At 37.9% G+C, this 25,423-nt stretch overlaps 2 protein-coding genes across 4 annotated transcripts in view; both read left to right on the top strand.

The window, feature by feature from the left end:
- Positions 1 to 485: 485 nt before the first annotated feature.
- LOC124434160 lies at positions 486 to 12,226 on the top strand. The gene is made up of 17 exons (XM_046984042.1): positions 486 to 760; positions 1,541 to 1,807; positions 2,053 to 2,348; positions 2,826 to 3,189; positions 3,580 to 6,570; positions 6,819 to 6,925; positions 7,427 to 7,557; positions 7,697 to 7,880; positions 8,022 to 8,354; positions 8,766 to 8,913; positions 9,838 to 9,924; positions 10,124 to 10,213; positions 10,385 to 10,437; positions 10,575 to 10,695; positions 10,852 to 10,883; positions 11,500 to 11,629; positions 11,727 to 12,226. The coding sequence occupies exons 1-17, from the start codon at positions 532 to 534 to the stop codon at positions 12,125 to 12,127; spliced, it is 5,964 nt and encodes a 1,987-aa protein (XP_046839998.1). The 5' UTR covers positions 486 to 531; the 3' UTR covers positions 12,128 to 12,226.
- A 1,000-nt stretch (positions 12,227 to 13,226) lies between these two features.
- Positions 13,227 to 25,423, top strand: part of LOC124433798 (serine/threonine-protein kinase ATR-like) — a 34,317-nt gene continuing 22,120 nt past the window's right edge. For 2 of the 3 annotated variants that reach the window (XM_046983587.1, XM_046983585.1), the window contains exons 1-21: positions 13,237 to 13,841; positions 14,227 to 14,297; positions 15,241 to 15,366; positions 15,461 to 15,567; positions 16,077 to 16,143; positions 16,518 to 16,597; positions 17,000 to 17,085; positions 17,185 to 17,299; positions 17,727 to 17,857; positions 19,561 to 19,705; positions 19,860 to 19,994; positions 20,593 to 20,649; positions 20,782 to 20,877; positions 21,264 to 21,369; positions 21,442 to 21,854; positions 22,684 to 22,969; positions 23,342 to 23,549; positions 23,864 to 23,968; positions 24,115 to 24,253; positions 24,522 to 24,722; positions 25,167 to 25,364. In XM_046983587.1, coding sequence (XP_046839543.1) covers positions 13,807 to 13,841; positions 14,227 to 14,297; positions 15,241 to 15,366; positions 15,461 to 15,567; positions 16,077 to 16,143; positions 16,518 to 16,597; positions 17,000 to 17,085; positions 17,185 to 17,299; positions 17,727 to 17,857; positions 19,561 to 19,705; positions 19,860 to 19,994; positions 20,593 to 20,649; positions 20,782 to 20,877; positions 21,264 to 21,369; positions 21,442 to 21,854; positions 22,684 to 22,969; positions 23,342 to 23,549; positions 23,864 to 23,968; positions 24,115 to 24,253; positions 24,522 to 24,722; positions 25,167 to 25,364 — 2,907 coding nt within the window. In that variant the 5' untranslated portion in view covers positions 13,237 to 13,806. Of the gene's footprint in view, positions 13,842 to 14,226; positions 14,298 to 15,240; positions 15,367 to 15,460; positions 15,568 to 16,076; positions 16,144 to 16,517; positions 16,598 to 16,999; positions 17,086 to 17,184; positions 17,300 to 17,726; positions 17,858 to 19,560; positions 19,706 to 19,859; positions 19,995 to 20,592; positions 20,650 to 20,781; positions 20,878 to 21,263; positions 21,370 to 21,441; positions 21,855 to 22,683; positions 22,970 to 23,341; positions 23,550 to 23,863; positions 23,969 to 24,114; positions 24,254 to 24,521; positions 24,723 to 25,166; positions 25,365 to 25,423 lie in introns of all 3 variants that reach the window. The other variant, XM_046983586.1, reaches the window with a different exon arrangement.

Genomic DNA, 25,423 nt, shown 5'->3' with positions numbered 1-25,423 from the left:
ATGACTTAGAACCCAGTCCCCTTAATGTGCAACAACCGTGTGAAGTTGAGGAATGACGCTATCTTGAAAGGTCGCAAAAGCATAACTTTCAATGAAAATAAGCTTAAAGAAACTTTATAAAACCTAGACTATCAACTCTGCAACTATTTATCAACGCTGAAGAAGCACATTTCCTCTTAAATATCGTCAGTTTTGCCACTTTTCAAAATAGCGGCTCGCATCACCCTACTATAGAATTTCGACCGTTTGAATTGTGAAGTATCTACTAGATTGGGGTCATGAATAATATTTTGTTATTATGATTAGCACAGCACAAAAGAAAATATTACAAATGTTTTGATTTTCCCGTATCTAATTCTTCATTTAATGCTTTAATTGAGAGTCAATTGGAGCAATTATCTTACGTCACATAGTCAAAAATAGTGTGCCTCGTACCCTATTGAAGATGATGGCTCATACAGCCCTCATGATGGTGGAACTCTTGTAACTTTAGTCAAAATGGTCTATTCTTGACCATAAAGTAACTGTTTGATGCTTCGTAACGCTTACAACGTAGAGTTTGCGGGTACAATTGGACGGGCAACGCGTGAAGGGACGTTACTGCACGAGAATCGTGAAACGGCACGTGATCAACGATGGTCGTGGGCTGTCTTATTTGCTGCCTTTCTTATATCTTTCATTTCCAACGGCATCCATGCTTCCTTCGGTGTAATGTACTCGGTGCTCATTGCAAATTTCGACTCGGGACGTGAGGAAACAGGTTAGTGTTGAAAGAGGTCTTTTAGGAAATATCTATTTAATATGAATGGTTTTCAGAGTGGGTCATTAATACAATAGGATAAACACTGATTTATCGGTCTACAGTTATATAAGATTTATCGGTCGACAGTTATATAAGATTTATCGGTCGACAGTTATATAAGATTTATCGGTCGACAGTTATATAAGATTTATCGGTCGACAGTTATATAAGATTTATCGGTCGACAGTTGTATAAGATTTATCGGTCGACAGTTATATAAGATTTATCGGTCGACAGTTATATAAGATTTATCGGTCGACAGTTATATAAGATTTATCGGTCGACAGTTATATAAGATTTATCGGTCGACAGTTGTATAAGATTTATCGGTCGACAGTTATATAAGATTTATTGGTCGACAGTTATATAAGATTTATCGGTCGACAGTTGTATAAGATTTATCGGTCGACAGTTATATAAGATTTATCGGTCGACAGTTATATAAGATTTATCGATCGACAGTTGTATAAGATTTATCGGTCAACAGTTATATACGCTTCTGCTATTTCTGTTTACAACGCCAACGAATCCGATCCCTAATTCAAGTCTTACTCTAATCTAAACCCTAATTTATCCTACCCACAATCTCTAACCGAACTTAAACTCAAACACCATTTCTACACAAACTTCAACCAAATTGCTACTCTTTTGCGGGTTGACTATAGCACGCATTGTGCATTGATATTCGTTGGTGAAGATTATGATTTGAATGATAATCTTTATTAAAATCATTTTTAGCTTGGATTGGATCTATCGCTATGGGTATGCTGTGTTTCTTTAGCCCGATAGCCAGTGTTCTCATTGAACGGTTGGGATGTCGAATGACGAGTATCATTGGTGCACTTCTTGCCTCTCTTGGTTTCCTCATCACATCGTTTGCTCGAGGCATAACACTACTTTATTTTTCACATGGTTTGCTCTATGGACTGGGCACTAGTCTTACGTACTCAGCCGCAATAACAGTTGTTACACGAAGTTTCGACAGAAAACGGAATATTGCAACAGGTTTATTATAGTTAACAGTATTTTTCGTTAACATCTACATAATTAAACATTAGTCACGAAGATTCTTCCGTAATGTTTCTGGTTTTTGATAAAATAAAATTAGATTCAATTTGCCACGCAGGGATCGTCAAAGCCTGGGGAAAGGGCAACATGAGAATTAAGCTTTTGAAGTTGATATAACCTCTTGAAAACTGTGCTGCGAAAAAAACCCTCGTAACAAATTTAAATTTTTTTATGTCTCTAAGGTTTGTGTACTTCTGGAAGTCAATTTGGCGGGATATCCATCGCTCCTCTTTCCCAAGTGCTGTTCGATCGCTTGGGTTACGAGTCTACGTTTCGGATTTTGGCCGGTCTTATGCTTGTTGTATCATTGGTCAGTCTTGTTTATCGCTCGGATGTCGGCGAGGATAGCTCGACAACTGCGTCACCCAAAAAGTCTCTCAGAGAAATGCTTAATGTATGGCGGAGCAAACCTTATATCGTGTGGGCACTGGGTACTACAATAGTCTGTCTGGGATACAATATACCTCGTTATACTTTGGTAAGTATATAAGGGGATTTATGGTCTAGCATGAGTTTTCCTATCTTTACTGCTTCAAGTGTGATGGCACTTATGCCATTGAAAGTACCGTTAGATAAAGTGATTGCGGTTTAAAGATGGAATGAGGCTCTGATAAGCTAGGTATTGTTAATGGAACTGGACTCTCAAGCTTGCATTTGTGTGCGAACTCAGATTAGCTGGCAATTTAAAGCCGGGGAGCTCAGATTGGCTGGTGTTTCAATGCTGGGTACTTCGGACTAGCTGGTAATTACAAGCTATGAAGCATGGATTAGTTTGTGATTTAAAGCTGGGGACTCTGATAAACTGGGGACTTACAAGGCGTACTTTAGAGGAGTTGACCAATAAAAAGAGTTTTTTCGTAAAACGGCTTATATTATTCAGAAGCTCGTATGTATTCGCTAAAAGTTACCTCTGTGTAGTAAAGTATTCGTGAACTGATGTATGGACCTTCTCTAGGTAAAATATGCAACCGATCAAGGCATTTCAAAAGATGCATCCGCTTGGCTCATCTCTTATTTATGCGCCTCTTCCGCATTTGGTCGTATTTTGTTTGGAAGATTGTGTGAATGGTGTCCAAAAGTTGCCTTATGTCAAGCATGTATTCTTGGTTGTGCAATATCGACTTGCCTGTATCCATTTCTCAAGTCCTATCTCGCTCTTGTTGTTGTCGTGATTTTTTTTGGACTCCCGGATGGTGGCTTTGTTGCCTCTTTGTGTGTTGTCACCACGGAAATTGTTGGCCTCGGTAAAATAACCGAGGGATTTGGTTTTTTGCTGTTTTGTCAATCGTACTCAAACATCCTTGGTCCGCCATTGTCGGGTAAGCTAGCACCATTGAACTAAAATACGTGGAACGCTGCCTGTAAACGAAAAGCCTAGTAATTTTTTGAAGCCAAATTTGACCTGCAGACACGCGAGATTACACCCGCACACGCGTGTCTAGTTCAATCAATTTTTTTCCGCGAGAGAATCTCGAAACACTAAACACGCGTGTCTTGGTGTAATCTCGCGTGTCTGGGTGTAAGATTTGGCTTCAATGATTTGCTTCAGGTGGCGTTCCATGTATTTTAGCTCAATGGCTAGCACTCATCTTCTTCACGATGTTTATGTTCTTTTGTATGTAAAAAAGAAACAGATGCCTTAATGTAAAACACAAGAGATAAATTTATAATTTCACTACGTATCAATGTTAGTTTTCATTTCAATATAGGCATGTTGTACGACACTTATCACTCTTACAAGGCCGCATTCTGTTTTGCTGCCGTCCCAGAAGTCATTGGGATGTTGTTAATGTTTCTCATCCCTTACTATCAACGAAATCAGGTGAAGTACACGCAGGAGATCGCGGAAAACAGCAACAGCGGTATACTTGAAACTGACGCAACAACTAGCGCGTTGAATCCCATCTCCGAGACGCCAATATTCGAAGATTGTGAAACACAACGAGAAATCAATCTTGTCATTAATTTTGCCTGTGATGATCCGAGTCTTCGTCTGGTAAATGTCGTCATCAACAAAATTGGCGGGAACGAATCGAGTGGAGTAAAGTTTACGTCAGAGAGAGTAATCATTGATGCTGACCAAGATGGGACAAATGTAGCGCAAGCAGATATGCTCACATCTCAAGGAAAATGGTCTTCAGAGATGGCTGGAGTTGAAAGCGATGTAACAGGTCAAGTTGAAGCATCCGAGTGTCATGACACATTTCTATCAATGGAGAGTCCTGAGAGAAGCACCAGTACACAAACTGTTACGCATTATACAAATATGGAGACAGAATGTGCTGTTAGTAGCTGTAAGTCTACTGCCAGTGATGCTAATATTGTTGCGTTCTCCACAGAGTCGCCTGTAGCATCAACTTCAAACGAAGCGCAACTCGTTGGAGTAGATGTTAAAAACACTCCTCAGTCTGTTCTTCCCATTTCTACATTGCTTTCCGTTCAGATAAAGTCATCGGATGAACGCCTTGATGCGACAGCATCGTCTGTTATACATATTACATCAAGTAATGTAGACTTGTCACGTGATGAACATGAGACACAAGAGAAAATTATCAAACCGTCGGACGACGACACGATACGATTACCTCCCCCACCCAAACATGTGAAAGATGCAAGGGTACGCCACACGTCAAAAAATGAAATATATGGTTGCTATGACAGTCACGTGGATGGCACGCAAGAGGTGACGCCAAGCGTTAATTTGGAAGAAACATCTTCAAACAATCGGTCGGTTTGTCTCTTGGATTGGACTGGATCTCCGTCAGATACGACTAGTTTAAAGACAGAAGTCATGCAGGGAAAAGAAACTGGCCTTGAACATGACATAAAATGCTTAAATTCTGATCTTGCCAGCTCGAAATTGGGTCTCGAAGCTAATCTCAGTGCATTTGAACCAGTATCGACTGGCTTGGAGTCACCTTGTGGTAGAGCTCAGAATGACGTGACTGGTTTACCATCTAATTTCACAGAACTAACTGGATTAGAATCTGCAATCAAAACCGGATTAGAATCTGCAATCAATCCAAATGAGGAACCTCTAATGTTGAAAAATTTCTCTTCCGGGTTAAATGATCCATGTCTGTCGCCTGTCTTTTCAACCGATCAATCGCGCATGAGCAATATGAAAGATGAGCTCACCTCGACTCAACTACCAGAACCTTTGAAGCCAACAAGCATCAACTCATTCAGCGACAATGAGATGCAAGATCCTGCGAACACGGCTGAAGTCCCGCAAGCATCCAGTCCATTATCGTGCGAATTGAGTACTGTCATTGCTGACGTCATTCAGAGCCTGACGTCACAGCAGTCTGCCAAGTCCAATAAGGAGTCGAGTGCATCCACGAACGAGGGATCTGAATGTTTTGCTGATGTTAAAGTGGATAAAAAGGAGACGACTGAAAGCAATTTGTTCAAAGCAAAGCAATGTGAATTTGCTGACAAGGTTGAGCCTTCAAACCAACCTTCTTTTTACAAATTTCAAACGCCTGTACTTCATTCCATGCAAAGTATTGTTGCCGAAGGCAGCCCGGAGGATGTTGCTCTTCTTCAAGATATATCTATCGATCTTACCCTTGACAAAGATCCCTCGTTTGATTCCCTTGTTACGCTTGACGATTTAGCTGAGACCAACAAAGACACCTGTGAACCTCATGTATCCCAACGTAACTCCTTCATTCCTTCTCCCTCAAGAAAAGTATCCTTTAAGACACCAGCAGTTGCAATTAATAAAGAGACGAATACACAGGAATATTCACCCAGCAAAGATTTCTCCCTTCAAGATCATCATTTATCCCTGGGTGTTCCTAATCATTCATCTTATGTTTCACAAAGCGATCCATCCAATGGCTTCAGTCATCCCCAACAGCCTTTTTTTGCTGAAAGTAAGAAACCCGTGGAAACATCCCATTCCGATCCACCATCCCTCTCTCACACGAACAACGATGGTTCCCATCTTGATTATTCATTTCATTACACTGCGCATGCGTCAGAGCAAGTAGGCCCGGGAGTTTTTTCTGCCGTTTGTAATCCCAATAACAATGATGTGTCATGGACAGACGCGGTTTCATCAACATTCGACCGTGTATCCAAGACAAACGCGGAATTGTCAATCCGAGATCTTTGTAACATGGAAAAATCTTCTTTGCAAACGTGTGAAGCAGCAATACCTAGCCCTGATTTCACCGCCAGCACGAAAGATCTTTGCTGGTCAGACACATGCAATTCAAACAAAGCAGTCGACCTGAATCAGGCAATTTCGTTGAGTCCGAATGTTTTGTCTTACAGTCCATGTTCAACTGAACAAATTGATGAAGTTTTTAAGACCGATGCCCAATGCGACAGGATGCTGCCGGAAAACTTCCAAAATCTTGACACCATCGACGGAGCCACTTTGAACAACTCTAAAATAACACCGTTTACCACTCAAACTGATTCATTTCCTTATCTCACAACAGAACAAAAAGATACAAAAACAAGCATAGAAAAAGACGTTTTTTATGAATCGACTAGTGTGCGCTCAGATTGTCCCGTCGATGTTGTGATTGAAGACACAATATTTCTTGAGATTGTTCCATCGAACTCTGCTCAAGAGGGGGATAACTTTTCAGCTCAAGAATCAGGCAACTATACAATCAATCAATTGCACAATAAGTTGCCAAAATCCCTCGAGTCGACGAATCCATTTTATCAAGATGTTCAGTGAAGATTCATGATTAAGTCCTTGTTATGTTGTGTAGCATTTCTGTAAAATGATGTAATTTTGCAATAGATAAACCATTCCTGAACATGTTGAAAGTTGTTCTTACTTTTGAACTTTAATGCAAAGCTTTGGAACTTTAACACGATAACTTTAACTGCAGTAAAGTATTTACACGTGTAGTTTTGTACAAGTAATGGCTTTCCCACTCAACTCAAACTTTATAATACTTTTCCAACCTTTTTCCTACAGTATTTTGCAGCCATGCTTCGTTCATAGAAATGTCTTTAAGTGGAAAAGATTTTATTGAAGAAAACGAAAGAAGTTTGAAGTCACTTGGCTTAGTCAATGGAGACTTGGTATATGTTCATTGCAATGTTGAGAATGAATGCAATGAGCCAAAGGAGTGACGTCGGGCAATTTCTACTTAAACGTCGGGCAGTATTCGGTCTTTTGTGGACAAAACAAACAAATTAATCGCTTAAATTAACAAAACTAATTTTAACAAGCAAATAGGAAGAAATTTTATTACCGGGCAAATTCTTTTCGATCTTTTCCTTTGCAATTTATTTGAGCAATGCCGTCGGATAAAAGCATTTTCTCGTAGCTTAAATATGTAAAAAAAGTATTTTTTATCTAAACCATATTTTGGGTGCAGTAACATTAAGGCCTAAAATTTACCTGGCAATATTTGCCATCCGTCATTACGTCTTCCTGGCTTTCACATTTAAATTCAATTAAATATATATCAGTGGAATACCAAACACGTGTTTGATATTTGACTCTTCCGTCACGAATGACAATTTGTTACACGCCGCGGCGTTTATTACGGCACTGTTGAACAACGTGGAGAGCATTAACAACTGCCACATGGCCGAAAAATGAAGTTTCGCGTTCGTTGTAACAAGCGAAGATTTAACATAGAGATTCTTGAGGAAAACGCCTCTGTCCAACATCTTAAAGACGCCATTTGTCGAGAGTTGTCTTTAAAGTGAGTAAATTCTCTATTTTTATTTTTAATGATTTCGATCTTGAGCAGTGAATTGTATGTGAAAAGTAGTACTCAATTGTCTGAAGCTTTTGTGACGAATTTCCCTGAGGTATTTTGTCATAATTTTGTTGTTTTGCAGCCATGCTTCATTCATAGAAATCTCTTTGAATGGAAAGGATGTTATTGAAGAAAACGAAAGAACTCTGAACTCGCTTGGCTTAGTCAATGGAGACTTGGTATATGCTCATTGCGATGTTGAGGATGAATCCAAAGATTTCAGTTTGTTGTTTTTGGAAGAACTCGTTCAAATGGGATTTAATAAGGTAGTTGAATTTAATAGCAGCTTTTCAATTTAGCAATCGAATGTAATTTCACAAATCATACCACCATACTTTAGTTAAAAGAGGGTGCTTGATTTTATTAATTTTTGATTCTCAATTTACCGAAACCATGTCCTTCAACAGGAAAAAGTTGAGTCAGCTCTTAAAGATGTTAACTACTGCAGTATCGAAGAAGCATTAGATATTTTGGCGACAGGCAATGATAAAAAGACCATGCAAAGCTCAAATCGAAAAATTGACATTAGACATGAAGGGCCTTCCTCTTCTAAACATGTTGCTCAAGTTGAAACTGACGTCCGCCTTGTTCCAGATGCTGCATGCAACACTGCTTTTTGTCGTGATGGTGTTTCCTCCACTTTGGAAATGTTGTATGACAAAGCCAATATTCAGACTGCAAATGATGCGCTTTGTGTCATTGTTCATGCTTTGATGCTTGAGTCAGGATTTTGTTTAAAGGTTAGATTTCACATGGGTTTCTTTTTGAACTTTGCTGTAGTTTTTACGGAGTCACAGTGTTGAGTAAGATGTGATTAGACTGGAGAAATTACTGGCCATTTTTTAATATTTGTGAACTGAAATTTGTGATAGGTTAGTTGTCTGTGTGTTTCATCTCATCTTGAACATGTGGGAGAATTTGTTTCTCAAACTTGTTCCTCAAACTTGTTCATGGATTTAAATACGTATTATAAACAAATTTTGGCAAATATTGTAGCTGAAAAACACAATGAAATTTTCAATTTGAATTATGTCATCTGAAAAAAATGAAGCCAATTGATGGCAGATTCTCATATTGATTTTTCAGCTATAAGTTTTTCTTTATCCATAGCCATTGATTCATTTGACATTGCTGCGCTTGTTTGTATATAGGGTCTTGGTGAGTCTGATTCTCCTGAAATTTTACCATCTGGCTGGAATGATGGAGATATAGTGAAACTACACTATGTACATCATCTTACCTCAAGCATTGTTTGTCAACTGATATTTTCCGAACTTGGTCCATTTATCTATGCATATGGTAAGGTGAAAAAAAGTTTCTTGTTCCCATTAAATATTCAAAATTTTGTTTGTTAAAATTCTGCAAAGACATCCTTGTAGAGCCCCCACTCCCCAAGGGTTAAGAGCACCTTGTTAAACTTACCAGGTTAGGACCTCCTTGTTAAACATTCCTTGTAAAGACCCCAAGGAAAAGACCCTAGGGAAAAGACCCCAGGAAAAGACCCCAAGGAAAAGACCCTAGGGAAAAGACCCCAAGGAAAAGACCCTAGGTAAAGACCTAGGGAAAGATCCTAGGGAAAAGACCCTAGGGAAACGACCCCAAGGAGAAGACCCTAGGGAAAAGACCCCAAGGGAAAGACCCAAGGAAAAGACCCTAGGGAAAAGACCCAAGGGAAAGATCCTAGGGAAAAGACCCCAAGGAAAAGACCCTAGGGAAAAGACCCTAGAGAGAGATCCTAGGGAAAAGACCCTAGGGAAAGATCCTAGGGAAATGACCCTTGGGAAAAGACTTGAAGGCACCTGGGGAAAGACCTAGGGAAGATCCTAGGGAAAAGGAAAAGACTATAGGGAAAAGACCCTAGAGAGAGATCCTAGGGAAAAGACCCTTGGGAAAGATCCTAGGGAAATGACCCTTGGGAAAAGACTTGAAGGCACCTGGGGAAAAGACCTAGGGAAAGATCCTAGGGAAATGACCCTTGGGAAAAGACTCGAAGGCACCTGGGGAAAAGATTCCTGGGAAGAGACCTTCGGGGAAAGACCCTAGAGTACTTCCTTTCTTCATCGTCGTCGTTTGGCTACTATAACTCCAAATGTTTTATTAGATGAGACACTTTTTGCACATTGCTTTAAGTAATTTGTCAACAAGATGTTGAACATGTTAAAACATTTTTATTGATGTCATGTTTTTTTTAGTATAATGATATATATCTGTCTATAATTGCAGTCTGTTCAAAGGAGCTGAAATCCAGCACTTATCAAGTCAAGTTGAAAGTCTCCCATTACATTCGTTCAGATGTACCAATAAAGAATGGTAAATATTACTTTTATTGATATTTTGTTATTTTTTTATGTCGAAAGACTACCACCAGTTATAGGTAGTCATACTCATTCAAATAATAAATCATGTTGTATATATAGCAATCGTCGTGAACTATTTTACCGTGCTGCTGAGAATTCGTAGATTTTCCTATCACGCAAGTATATATTTCAAGAAACTTTTAAATTTTTAGGTGCGAGATCAACAACTAGAAATCTGCACAAATTATCGACAACTGTGAAGAATAATCTCATTCATCCTTTCCATGCTAATTTACTATCACGTATGATTATTTTTTGTAAGATTCGAAATTATTTTCTTTGGCGCGCCACGTAATTCAAACTTGTCATTTTTGTTTTGTTTTACATGAAGTAATTTGATCATGTCTTTATTGTTTTTATTTCACACGACGCTGTGCATTTCGAACTCGTTTTCATTTTTTCTGTGATTTTAGATCTTGGTGTCATTTCGCCATATTCGTTGCATGGCTTACCTCCTGAGATTCAGGTAGTAAACCTCTATTTTGCCGTTTTGAAATGAACTATTTTTCCAATATAGTCGTGTTTTTCAGTTTTTTTCTGATTAGTCTATGTTCACTAAGATGACGTCAGGTCACGTGAAGTTAAAAATTTTCAATTTTGTAGTTGATGATTTTGAGCCTGCTCCCTGTTCGTGGTGTTCTCTCATTATCGGCGACTTGTAAAGCACTTCATGTTGTATGCAACGATGAGAAACTATGGCAGTACTTTTGTCAACGAGATTTCGGTTTGTAACACAATAAATATATGCTATATCCTTTGCCATGGACATTTCTCTCGTACAAAGCTTGCAATATTCATTATTGTACCTTCACACGAATCTTATTTAAGGCACTTTTATATGGTGGTATTGCTCTCTTGAACAACTTTCGTTCTTTTGCAGCTGCTGAAAGCAATGATCGAAGTTGGAAAGAGGTACGTTATTTACCTTAATATATTAGTTGTTGATGTTTACTGGACGTTTTTGTCCTCTCCTTTCAATCAAAGGCTGTTTATGGATAGCTCTTACACTCAGTTGTTAACACATATTTTCAAAGCGTTCATCTGACACACGGGCACTTTTCTAAAACTATTATAAAGGTTTAGTGTTTGCTTTGAGGGGAAGGGGGGGGGGGTCGAGAGAAAGAAGATTTGAGTTAGGGAAATATTTAGCCCTGTCTCCAAAGACGATGCTCTCGTACGCCTATCCTTGATTCCCTCGTTCTCCGTATTTGAGAGCTGTTGCTGTTCGTAGTTTGTAAAGTGTACTTACCTTCACTAAAGCTTATTCAAATAACAATTGAAACTGCAGGCCTTTTGAGAGTTACTTTTTCTGACTGCGAATTCTTTGCTTTGTGGCCCATAATTGCTTATATTGTATTAATTTGTTGTAGAATCATTACAGTTTCTAGATTGTAGTATCTGTTTTCATGTTTATTGTATAAATCATGTCTTTGGTTAAGACGAATCTCCGCTCGTTTTCAAGCTATTTTTTTGGTTCTTATTTTTCTTATTCAAATAGTCTTTACCTTTACTGCCTATTTTTTTGCAGTTTTACAAAAAGCGCTACAAACAACGTCAACAATACCGACTAGATACAAGAACCCCCATCTATCAGCCAATCATCCAAAGTGTTCCACCTCCTTTAAATCCATTCCTACCACGAGTACCCCAAATTTTAGGTAAGGTCTCAGTCGTCTCACTTGACTCATGTCATCACTTGTTCATTTTACATGTGACAATCACGTGGACATTGCTGTGTTTTGTTGTCCATTACAGAGTTAATGCTATATGGAGAGGGGGAGCCATGGAGCGAATATCCTTTTTATCAATCCACATCCATGCCAATTATTGATCATATATGCCATTCATGCATCATTCATCCACCATCCATCGCATTCATCCATCCATCCCATTCATCCATCATCCATCCCATTCATCCATCATCCATCGATCATCCATCCCATCCATCCATTATCCATCCATCATTCATCCATCATCCATCCCATTCATCCATAATCCATCCCAATCATCCATCATTCATCCATCATCCATCCCAATCATCCATCGTCCATCCATTATTCATCCATCATTCATACATCATTGATCCATCATCCATCCCATTCATCCATCATCCTTCCCATTCATCCATTATCCCCATCCATTATTCATCCCATTGATCCATGATTTCTGTCATTTATTTGAGCAATGTTTGCAAATGTTAAGAATAATACTTTTGTAATTATGTTGCACAATAATATCGGTTGAAACTAAATGTATTTACGTGTGTGGAAGGTGAGGAGCAGACGGGGGGTGCGGCCAGTTTCTTTTTGACAAACTTAGAGTTCAGGTTCCTAAGTGATCCCAATCATTGAGAGCCTGACCACCCCCGACTACACCGAATCAAGTTCGGTGGAAAAGAAAATGAAAAAAAAATTGTGTTCCGTACTTCACCGCAACGTGTCGATAATGATGACCTAATGCTATGTCCGTGAATATAGCTTGCGATATATGATACTCGTTTTCAGTCTGCGCGCGCCGTTCCTACGATATTAACCTTGGTTACTGCATAACCTCATTTAACACCTAACAACGAAGTGGGCGTGTACAGTCTGTGCGGTAAATTCTTTTGGACTTAATATGAGTTTGGTAAATTTTGTTTGCTCTTTAAGGTGGCCCACACGACTTGTTTCCAGACTTCTTAACTGGTCAACCGAGGACTCAACCTGATTTAAGAATTCTCCGTCCAGATGATCGATCAAGGTCAGATTTGCGATTGAGCACTGCCGATAGGGTCATGCAGGGGATTTTTTTTGCTTGAATGAAGAACATTTCTGTTGTTGAACATTAAAACGTATTTTTACCCTTGTAAAGCCACCACGCTTATCTACCTTTCAAACATTTCACATTTAACCTTTTTTGCCACGCTGCCGGAGTAATTTAAAGATTTTACTATGTGCCTCGTCATGTAATTTGTCGTTTCAGAGAGACACCACAAGAAGTAGTTATTTCTTAAGAGAGGACATTTACAATACCTCGTAGTACTTCGTATTGTCTTAATTTGATGCATATTTAAGGTTTTAGTTCTTGCGAACGGGGCAGATATTTCATTTAAAATGAATAAAGCAATGTTCAAGCGTGTAAAGATATATTACTCTACAAACGCTCAATTGTAGTTTTGATTTTAAAACTTTGTCGCATTACTTATGTCTTTTATCGCCGAAAACTCTGACATTTAAGCCAAGCACCGCTTCATCTCTACTTGACGCATTTAATTTTTCTAGTTCACCTCCTAGACTACGATGTGCTGTGTCTATCCTGAAGATTTCGTTGATGTGATGTAAGTCCCTCGCGAGATGTTTTGAGCGTAGTGCAAAGCCCAAAGTTTCATGAAAATGATAATTTTCAAGACATTCGTTGCTGACATTTAAATAAGCGCCGCTCTATATCTACTTGATGCAGTCCGAGTCCATTCGAGTTCTTTCAATGCCCTAGTCTTTCCTTGAGATTTGCTTGTTGTTGTGGATTTATATCTTGAGATATCTCTTGGGCGTAGTGCAAATGCCCAAGTTTCAAAAAAATATTCTATTTTTAAACAAGCCCCGCTTCATATCTATTTGACGCAGGTTAATTTTCTAGTTCATCTCCGAGAGGATAATGTGCTGAGTCTATCCTGAAGATTTCATTTTACATTACAAGACGTAATTTCCAATTGAAAATCGGCGAAATTATTAAATCGCTTTGAACGATGGAAAATAGGAACAATTTACGGCGGTAATTTGAATAGAGACAAAGATTGAGGAAAAATCATTGAGAAAGTTACTTTCATCTCTTCCTTAAGAAGAATTAAGGTATTGTCATGGAAGTAACACAAGAAAACCCCGACTTACAAACGTAAGTTTATGAATATTTTGGTTATACGAAAATAAGTATTTCTATTGAAAAGCTCCAAGTTCATATGTAATTTCCGCTTGTTTAACCTGGTTGTGTTTGTCATTCTGCAGCGGTGCCAGATTCTGACGCTGGCAGTTACCTGTGTGTAAGCTAAGGACATAATATCTCACTCTTGCATTACAAAGACTTGTGAACATCTTGCTATTTGTGCTCTTAGGCATTTGTTTTGTGGACGAGCTTCCATTGCCATTTGCTATGCAGACATGTTTGATGTTTAATTTGATAGTTCTGCATACTGACATTCTCAAAAATCCTCACTGCAGTGTCTCGACTTTCAAAATGAAAGTTTAATACAATGATGTTTATTTTTGTCTTTTCTATTTAGTAAGGATGAAGGAGAGTTGGACATTAAATCCATCTTACAAACTTTTTTTGCTGATTTCCCGTCCGAAAGCGGTATAAATTAATGTCTTAGCAAAAAATTTTCATTACGTTTAAAGTTTCAAAAGTGCATATTGTATGGCTAAAGAATGTTTGCTGTATTGCTATGAACCGTAGCACAGTAACGAGAACATACAGTAGAGCCACTCCATTGAATTTTTTCGTGCCACACATATCTTATTACGCATGTGATTACCATACTGGCAGCCAGTAAACTGCATTGTGTGACTAATAGGATTGATGATATGGCAAACGGCAGCCAATAAACCCATTAAATATACCGCAGCCAGTTGCAGAGCAAAGTGGCCCCACTGTATATTCCTATACTGTGACCTTAGAGAGGTTTATGCCATAGTGTTATGTTATATTGTCAGCCGTAGCGAAGTTAATGATGCTGTCATCAACCATGGACAAGTGTGTGTTATATTGTCATATAACATAGAGAAATGTATGCTATCCTGTCATCAATCATAGTGGAGTGTATGCTATACTTACCTCTTTCATAGAGAAGTGTATGCTATACTGTCATTAACCATAGAGAAATGTATGCTATACTGTCATTAAGCATAGAGAAATGTATGCTATACTGTCATTAAGCATAGAGAAATGTATGCTATACTGTCATTAAGCATAGAGAAATGTATGCTATACTGTCATTAAGCATAGAGAAGTGTATGCTATACTGTCATTAACCATAGAGAAATGTATGCTATACTGTCATTAACCATAGAGAAATGTATGCTATACTGCCATCAACGAAAGAGAAGTGTTTGAGTATGCTATATTATTCATCAACCAGAAGGGTACTATATATGCAATCTTGTAGTCAGCCTTTGACATGTTTTCATTATATTGTTGGGTTGGATAAAATAGTGTTCATATTTATGTTCATTTTATGTTGGCCATAAACTACAAGTACTCTGTTCAATTAGTAAAAGACGACTCTTTCTTAATACAGATGCAACCAAGCTCCACTCAAAAGAAAAAAAGTTCACTGCAACGTTGGATCTTCTTTTGAAAAGTGTAAAAACGTATCAGTATTTCTTTTTCAATGGCAACAACTCATTTCATAAAGAGGAATATTGTAAGTTAGTTGAATTTTGCATTATATTTTGTCAAAATAATGTGAAGGAATTAGATAAAGTGTCATTACTCCATTGTATGTTGGCTTCTTTTAGATTTTTCCTACTGGATTGTTTATCGTCTTGTTGCCATTTTATCGATGACTCATACGCAACCAGAACTTCATCAAAAGTCTGCCAGAGCTGTTTTTTCTTTATCAACGGTTAATATCACTTCCAATTTATTTCTTAAATGAATTATGCAAGAAATGAAATAATATATGTAAATGTGAATAGTGAATTTCTATTTTTGAGCATTGTGGCAAAATCAAATAAAATGCAAATATATTAAAATATATAATATGGGCAGTAAATTTTGCAAAAAGGTGAATCAAAAGGTCCTTTTGTTGCAGTTGACTATTGTCAATTTAATTCAGCCAATCAGAATCAAGCTGATAGTTTAGTTTACACAGTTTTTAGATTTTTAAGCATTGACATTGTTGCTCTATGAAATGAAACTGACATGTTTGTTTTTGTGTTAAATTATCCTGACTATTATAGAAAATTTTAAGAATGTTTTTATGTAATAATAAAATAATTTAAATCACTGAATAATAAAATGCCTAACTCCAGGACTCATGCTTGTGAATGACTTAAATCCACATGTTCAATTAATATTGATTCATTAAGTAATATTTTGGGAGAAAACTAACTCAAATCTTCGTTATTTTAGTTGTTGAAGTACAAACATCACAAGCTTTACATCATAATTATGCGGACGTTGGTGAAAGTTGTTGAAGGTAATATTTGGTTCTGTGCATTTTATCAACAGTTGCAGCTATAGATAATAGCCCTCTAGTTAGGTTGAGGGAGGGTAGGGTAAGTGTAATATTTGGCTCTGTACATTTTATCAACAGTTGCAGCTATAGAGAATAGCCCTCTAGTTAGTTTGAGGGAGGGGAGGGTAAGTGTAATATTTGGTTCTGTACATTTTATCAACAGTTGCAGCTATAGATAAGAGCCCTCTAGTTAGGTTGAGGGAGGGTAGGGTAAGTGTAATATTTGGTTCTGTACATTTTATCAACAGTTGCAGCTATAGAGAATAGCCCTCTAGTTAGGTTGAGGGAGGGTAGGGTAAGTGCATTTAATCATTGTAGAATATTTCTTTTTATAGAACTTCACTCTTTTGCAAAAAATGAACTAATGGCACGTAATCCATCACAGCCATTCCCTGTCTTTGTGGAGCATTTTAAGGTGAAAGGACTACGATGTCTTTATTTGCAAAAAGTTTATAGTCTTGCAGCAATGTTTCTGTTGAATATAATTGTTCAATGGTGTAGAAAGGAAGTAATTTTTGAGGGGCCACAGCATGTCATGGGTGGTAGAGGGCAACAATAATACATGGTAAATCTAACAAAAAAGTCACAATTTTTACAACTGTAACATACATATATATATATACATGTCAAACTATATCAATCAATGTAACATCATCACATAATTAAGCAAATATTTTACTTGAAACTACTAAAATATTTGTAATAGTATATCCGTGGTAAATTATTCGAGGTGTCCCCCTGCTTTTATTCTTGGGAATGTACCCCCACTCCCCCTGGTTCTTATGACGCTTTTGTTTATTATTCATATCGTGTGAAGGTTGCAAGTCCTGGATCAGTTCCCGACGGTTCGTCACTTAAGTTGGACGCCATGGACAACGTCTGGATGTTTCTTGGAAATATGAGGTCCGCAGAATTATCATTATGCAGATGATTGTCATTTGCCGTTCCCAGATTTGTTATGCAATTGGTTAAACATGAGAATCAATTCCTGTTTTTCCTTAGTGAAATAATGGCTCTTTTCGCGTCAGATTCGTGCGCTTCACTTGGTAGTCACGTCAAAATTTTGTGGAAAATATTCTGTGATCAAGCTGTATGGGAGCAGAAAAACGTCCAAGAGGTTAGATTGTGTTTTTTACCATGTTTGATATCATTTTTTATTACAAAAACATTAAAATAGCGCAATTTTATAGTCCTTGAACAGTTATGAATGATATTGGCTTCATTGCCAACAGGTCGTATCATAAAAATATACTAAATGGTTTGAATCTTGGAGTATCGTTACATGTTCGTAGATGTAGATCTTCCGGGATAGTTGTGTCATGAGAAGGACTGTAAGTGTTGATGTTGACTGACTTTTCGACAACCTTAGCGGTAGTCATCTTCAGTCAACATCAACACCAACAGTCCCTCTCTGGACTCCATTAACCTGGACGATCTGCATCTACAAACATGTAGAGTATTTATAAAGTTAGGGTGGCTTGCTTCAAAGCTATCTAGACTTATTTTAGTTATATACGTTACGATAGCGAAATATCTTTTTGTAGGTTTCTCTGCGTTGCTTGAGTGGTTTTCTTCGCTGCAGATTTTTAAACATGGATGCTCATTCTGACGAACTTTTTAATGTTATCATTTCGTGTTTGAAAGATGTTAGAAATATCCATGAGAACGACTTGAGGTATTTTTTTCTGTCTGTAGTAGTGACTTAATTATGTAACTACATCAGGGATTGATCCATGATGTTTTTTTTTGGGGGGAGGGGGTACTTGTTTGCAACCGGCCCTTTGCAGCGATTGCTTTTGATTGGCTGTCCAGGCTTCGTGCAACCGGCCCTTTGCAGCGATTGCTTTTGATTGGCTGTCCAGGCTTCGTGCAACCGGCCCTCTGCAGCGATTGCTTTTGATTGGCTGTCCAGGCTTCGTGCAACCGGCCCTCTGCAGCGATTGCTTTTGATTGGCTGTCCAGGCTTCGTGCAACCGGCCCTTTGCAGCGATTGCTTTTGATTGGCTGTCCAGGCTTCGTGCAACCGGCTCTCTGCAGCGATTGCTTTTGGTTGGCTGTCCAGGCTTCGTGCAACCGGCCCTTTGCAGCGATTGTTTTGATTGGCTGTCCAGGCTTCGTGGAACCGGCCCTCTGCATGGCTATTTTATAAAGTAAATCTTAGAAAACGATAATCTTTTTACGTGTTATTGAACCGTATTGACAGTATTTTTAGGGACATTTTCACCCTTTTTGTACCTCCATCTAACCAAGGGTAGGAGGGGTGCACACCTCTTGTTAGTGCCGTGCAAACTCCAGGCCTTTCACTTCCGGATCCGGTCAAGAAAACTTCGGCTTCTACTAAAGAACTCGGCTCATGAAACTTGAAAGTGGAGCATATCGTTTCTCAAATGATAAATAACACATTGCCAAAGGTCTGAGCGTAGGCCAGTATTCCACGTGGCCAGCGGTGTGAATGTAGGCCATTTTGCCATGTGACTGTACTAATATTGACCGGTTACCCAAATATTGTAACAATGCCAGGGGTGTGAGTTTAAGCCATTTGTCCACGTCGCGGTACTAATATTGAGTGATTACCCAAATATTGTAGCCAACAACCAAATTTGTAAATCGACAGAGGAAAAGGTTTTTTACTTCGACGTCAACTCCGAATCCAACAAAATCCATAAAAGCTCCTGCTCCGATGCACGGCACTACCTCCCCTAAATCCATAATAACTCCTGCTCCGATGCACGGCACTACGTCCCCTAAATCCATAAAAGCTCCTGCTCCGATGCACAGCACTACCTTCACATAAATCCATTAAAGCTCCTGCTCCGATGCACGGCACTACCTTCACCTAAATCCATTAAAGCTCCTGCTCCGATGCACGGCACTACCTCCCCCTCAATCCACAAAAGCTCCTGCTCCGATGCACGGTACTACCTTCATCTAAATCCACAAAAGCTCCTGCTCCGATGCACGGTACTACCTCCACCTAAATCCACAAAAGCTCCTGCTCCGATGCACGGTACTACCTCCCCTAAATCCAAAGCTCCTGCTCCGATGCACGGTACTACCTCCCCTAAATCCACAAAAGCTCCTGCTCCGATGCACGGTACTACCTTCATCTAAATCCATAAAAGCTCCTGCTCCGATGCACGGCACTACCTTCACCTAAATCCATAAAGCTCCTGCTCCGATGCACGGCACTACCTTCACCTAAATCCATAAAAGCTCCTGCTCCGATGCACGGCACTACCTTCACCTAAATCCATTCCTGATGTATGTACATATAATGATAATTTTGAGGGAGAAGACACCTGGTAGAAATAATCAAATGTAGACACATTTTTTTTATTAATAAACTTCGTGTTTCAATTCTGTCCTTTTTCTTTCCAGATCTGCACCATTTTTGGAAACTTTGGCCGACTTAATAAAAACTGCAATAGAAATATCTGTTAAACCAATACCAACACATCTCATTGATGTTCTTGCTATAACTGTTTCGCAGATCAGATTTCAACTAGTTTCAAAAAATTTCACGGTGAGTTTAACTTTCTGATGCAAATGTATGTCAAAAAGAGGGCGAGATTTGCATGGCCAGAAAACGTCATGCTTAAGGCAAAACTGACGTTGCATTTTTCCGACCACAATTTTTGTTTCGATTAAATCGTTTGCGTATTTTCTTGTAAAAATAGGTTTCAGTGATGCAGATGGTTTCTACTCTATGCATCCAGCAAAAGTGTTATGATTCCGGACTTCGACAGTGTCTTGGAAATTGTGCTCATACCTTTATTGACTTTTGTATTTGTTCTGGCGAATGTTTTGATGAGGTATAACGATTTTAACATTGTGTTCTGTATTGGCATTAACATGTTTCTTCTGGTTAAATTGTGTACCATTAACATTAACAGTTGTCTGCTGGTTAAATTGTGTACCAATGACATTAACAGTTGTCTGCTGGTTAAATTGTGTACCATTGACATTAACAGTTGTCTTCTGGTTAAATTGTGTACCAATGACATTAACAGGTGTCTGCTGGTTAAATTGTGTACCATTGACATTAACAGGTGTCTGCTGGTTAAATTGTATACCAATGACATTAACAGGTGTCTGCTGGTTAAATTGTGTACCATTGACATTAACAGGTGTCTGCTGGTTAAATTGTGTACCATTGACATTAACAGTTGTCTGCTGGTTAAATTATGTACCATTGACATTAACAGTTGTCTGCTGGTTAAATTGTGTACCAATGACTTTAACAGTTGTCTGCTGGTTAAATTGTGTACCATTGACATTAACAGTTGTCTGCTGGTTAAATTATGTACCATTGACATTAACAGTTTTCTAATGGTTAAATTTGTTGTCCATGTAAACATCATTATTTGCTTCGACGAAGAAATCTTTTATAAAATTCATCTTAAATTATAGCGCGTTGAGAAATGTCTTGCAGATTTGATTCTTTTTGATATATGGCAAAGCAATCAGGTATAAAGTGACTTGTCGAAGGACTCCTCTCTGCTCTTCCTCGCGATTCTTACATGCATGTGTGTTTGACTGTATGTTGCATTTGTTTTGTTTCGATTGCTCATTCTAATCTTTCTTCTTTTTAATTCGTAGACCATTGACTATAGTTTGCCAGAAACTACGCTAGGTCGTCTTTACGCGAGATTGAAGGGAATTATAAACGATGTACGTGGTCTTGATGATTGCAAGGTATTGAATACGGAGTTTTAAACCAAATCACTATCTATATGCTTTTATGACATTTCTAAGGTTACATTTCGCGAAACACATTGCAAGAAAACGAAAGATTTCTTTGCATACTTGAAAGTGAAGAACTCTGATTTTGCATGAAAAATTTTCAATTTAAACTTTTGGGATCGACGACAACGTTTTTAAACCAAGTATGTGATGATGAGTTATTTACTAAAGAAATTCTCGCTATAGATATTGGATAATCAGCTATAGATATTAAATACTCAGCTATAGATATTAGATAATCAGATATAGATTATCGTGACATAATTGTCATTCATCTTAAATGTTTCATTAATCTTATACTCTTTAGATCACATGTCATTTTTCAATTTACTTTGTAGGAGCTCAATAACTTGTGGATGAAACTATTATTGTTACTGGGATCTTTGTTACAGTTAGTCGAAAGAAAGGACGAGTTTGTTTTAAATACGTATCTTGCATTTCTTGGTAAGTGCTTTGATTTGTTGTGTGAATGTAACTTAGTTTACCACAAAGTTTTTGCTTCTTTTTTCTCGACAGCTATGGCGGACAGTGTAGTTAAAGAAATAGCCTTACTCATATTCGACACAATCGATAAAGTGAAATCCCCAAGTAAAACACAACAGTCAAAAGATGATATGATGATCTTGATGCAAGAGCTACTAGAAACTATCAAAAGATTCCTTCGCCATCACAAATCACTTCCTTCTACCATCCATATGTTACCATTGTTCATGGCCACCGTCACTCTACCTTGGTTTCCTAAACTTGTTTCAAATCCTGAATACGTCGCCATGTTGGCGACCTCAGCAAAGAATCATCTGCCTTTATTCAAAGACATGGAAACTCATGTTGGAAAATGCTTGGACACTGGCACTTGTCTTGAAACGCTAACGTTGTTTCCATCAAATTTTTCACCGAGTTGTAAATTTCTTGTTTTCAACGATGCGATGGTAAGTATAAACTACGAGTTTATCGTACTTTATGTAAGGTTCGATGGTAAGTATATACTATGAGTTTATCATACTTTATGTAAGGTTCAATGGTAAGTATAAACTACGAGTTTATCGTACTTTATGTAAGGTTGAGTAGTTGGAACATACTATGAGCACAGTATAGAGAACATACAGTAGAGCCACTCCATTGAATTTTTTCATGCCAGGCATATCTTATTACGCATGTTATTACCATATTGGCAGCCAGTAAATTGCATTGTATGACCAATAGGATTGACGATATGGCAAACGGCAGCCAGTAAACTAATTAAATATACAGCAGCCAATTGCACAGCGAAGTGACCTACTGTATATTACTATACTGTGATATGAGTTTACTCTTACCTCATGCAAATCCTAACTTTGCAGGAAATTTTTAGATTTTTCGTGGATTGATCAAAGGAGATAAGCTGAAATTTACGAGTTGAAATAGTTGTTTGTTGTCAGTGTGGAAAAATTTACAAGTTGAAATAGTTGTTTGTTGTCAGTGTGGAAAAAAGTGAAATAATAAAGTTGCAGTTATTGTAATAAGAGAAATCTCATTGTAATGAAATAAAACTAATTTCTTCCCACTCACGTCTCTCTCCCCATTCCTCTTCCTTACTCTCACCCTCACCCTTTCCATTGTCTTCACTCCATTTCTTCCCCTTGTTCCCATCTTTCACCTTTCTCATCTCTTCCTTCTGTTCCTTCCTCTTTCGCTTCCCCTCTTCCGTTATGTGTCAGTAAAACACTTTCAACGAAGGGTAGAAATGCACAATTTATACAATTCTTTGTACTTTTTTAGGAATGTGCGAAAAACGAAGACCTCCAAAGAAAGGCACTCGAGCTGTTTCCCGCCTTGTGTACTAATTTGGACGTCACTTACCAGTCGAGAATGATCGATCCTTTTTTGCAACTCTCCTCAAATTATGAAACTTTTCAAAATTTACTGCCCGCAGTCTTGGGAACATTAGGATGTGCTATGTGCCAATGTTCACGAATTTTTTTCGAAGTTAAAAAGTATCCTTACACATCGCTCCTGGTAAAATGTACGGTTTGTGATCTGAAGACAGAATCAAAGAATGCAAAAGGTATTTAAGAAAGTTTTTAAGCATGTCGAGACTGTGTTTTACTTCTTTGGCGGTATGGATTGGAGTCTTCTTAGAGTTCCCTGATTGATGAGAACCGACTTTCAATGTCTTTATCATTTCTAACTGTGAAATACTAGTTTCGTGGCTAGCTGTGAAGTTTTGATCCTGCTATGTATATTTCATATCATTATCATTATTCAATTCTTTAGAAATCCGTTTCTACAGTGAGTGAACACTGAAAAATTTATATAGCACGAGCAAAATAGCATGCTGGCTACGCCATCGCCGTGATGCGAAAGATTCAAGAATATACTGAATGTTTTAAGATGTTTTAACCATATCTTCTTAACTGATTACTATTTTTTTGTCCAGCTGCCTTCACCAGTTTTTATGATTTTCTCGATCATTTCGTGGATTCTGTTCTACCAAAGCTTTTTTCCAAAACGCAGCTGTCATTTCTTGGTAGTCTCGAGCGTCTCGACAAACATATCATTTTATCTTCCAATTTTTTCTTTCGAGTCTTGAGTGTCGTTATAGATCTCATTGATCACTCCGACGTCAACATACGAGTAAAATTCAGGTAAAGTGTATGTGTAATGGAAATCAATTCAATACTCAAAACTCTAAAAAGTTGTGCTTTTATGCAGTGCAAATTTGGTCCTGCTATATTAATTTTTCCTTGTTCATTCACTATAAAAACAATAAATTTCTAAAGAAATAAATAATGCTAATTTCCTAAAATTTACATAGCAGGACCAAAACTTTTGGGCTGGCTAAAGCATTGCTTTTATGTGGGTTTTTGGCTTTATACATTTCTCCTGCTTGTACAGATAAAGTTGTTGTTTCGACTCACGATAAATAATTCATGTTATCTTTCATTTTTCTTTTTTAAAGTAAATTGTTGCCATGTTTGGTGACGGAAGACGACAAAACCACGAAAATTATTGCGACGAAGTTAAATGATGTTTGTACTAAAGCCTCCGTCTCCAAAAACATAAAGTAAGATGAGAAGTTGTCTGAAACGTCCTCATCTTTATACTTTTATGTTTATACGAATTCTTGTGTAGTGAAACATGCAATATGTTTTTTTAATTTATTTTACTAACGTGTTGTGTTTTTGATGTAACGTCTTTCAACATTTCTAGGCTTCAAGATACCATTGTTCGTACGATTAGTGAACTCGGTAAGACAGCAGGAGAAGATCTCTTGCTGGTGGTCGTCGTCAGTTTGCTTGAGATGTTTCTCGATCATGAGAAAATAATTTCATCTTTAGCATTCACACAGGTTTGTGGAAGATTCGGGTTTTCTTTTCTTGACTTGTTTCGCAAAGGTTTGCTGTTGATATGAATGTACAAATGTTGATTGATAGCCGTAGAATAAATAGCAATTGCTTTATATCCGGCTGAATGTGAACACACCTTCAATCCCCCACTACCCCCACTACCCCCTCCCCCCCCGCTAATTATGGTATTTACTACAAAATTTTAAGTTTGGTTTCCAAATATTTTTTCCAGCATATTCATCTTTAATCAACACATTCTTCACTTTTTAGATACATCGCGTTGCAAAATGTAGGGGCAAAACTTCCCAAGAATTCTTCGCAGATTTAAAATATCATTTGTGCACGTTTGTCGTCGAGACGATTATAAAACGGATGAAACAAAACGTCGATCATTCCGGTTCTGTTTCTTTGAAGATATTTCGTGCCATCAGCGATGTCTTCGAGTTCAGAAGTATCAAAGCATTAATGCAGGTTTGTTTGTGTGTACTATTGAACCTGATTTTGTGTTTGATTATGGTACACCAATACAGATGATTTCAATTTAAGCGCGCTATACGTCTGCCACTACATGATACAGATGCACACCCACCCCCCTGGATGTATTCAAAATGACTGACGTAAGATTTCAATAACAATTTATCCAGGGGGAGCAATTTCCCATTGTTTGCACTGATTACCCTATAAATGACTGCAGAAAGAGTTGTATGTTGTAAAAGCATGGCCGATGTTTTCAATAGTTTGAAGATATTTTTTTAAATTTTCAATAAAATTTCCTCTATGTGGTGTAAAACCGCCGATTATCGATTTTTACAACGTAGTAGTTCAGGTAATTATAAACAGGTCAGTGGTTTTCATCTATTTGCAGCTGTTTTTCTTTTCGGCGTATTTCTCTTGTATTTCTGCTCTTTTTTACAGTGTGCTCAAAGTATGTTTATTCCTCAACTGGTGCAGAAAGCTCTTCCTGAATGCGCCGTCGTTTTGCGCTGTCTTGCCACGGAACTTAAAGTAAACTACAGAAAGGATCTTCTCCTGTTGAATTTTAACTTTATATTTTCTTTTCTTGTTCGTAACTGTTCTGGAGAAGAACTTAAAGAGGCTTTGGCATTTGTTGAGGTAGCATCGTTTGTTGTTAAGTATTATCAATGTTATTAAATGATTATTTCATATTGAAT

This window comes from Xenia sp. Carnegie-2017, unplaced genomic scaffold, assembly GCF_021976095.1.
Source record: "Xenia sp. Carnegie-2017 unplaced genomic scaffold, XeniaSp_v1 HiC_scaffold_14, whole genome shotgun sequence".
Classification (NCBI taxonomy): domain Eukaryota; kingdom Metazoa; phylum Cnidaria; class Anthozoa; order Malacalcyonacea; family Xeniidae; genus Xenia; species Xenia sp. Carnegie-2017.
The sequence above is the reverse complement of the archived record's forward strand: the minus strand, read 5'-3'. Positions and strand labels throughout refer to the sequence as shown.

Excerpts from the sequence above, each read along its gene's own strand:
- LOC124434160 (XM_046984042.1), top strand. The coding sequence starts at position 532 with ATGCTTCGTAACGCTTACAACGTAGAGTTTGCGGGTACAATTGGACGG. Across the intron at positions 3,190-3,579 it reads CCTTGGTCCGCCATTGTCGG|GCATGTTGTACGACACTTAT; the intron begins GTAAGCTAGCAC and ends ATTTCAATATAG. Across the intron at positions 6,926-7,426 it reads GCTTAGTCAATGGAGACTTG|CAACTGCCACATGGCCGAAA; the intron begins GTATATGTTCAT and ends GGAGAGCATTAA.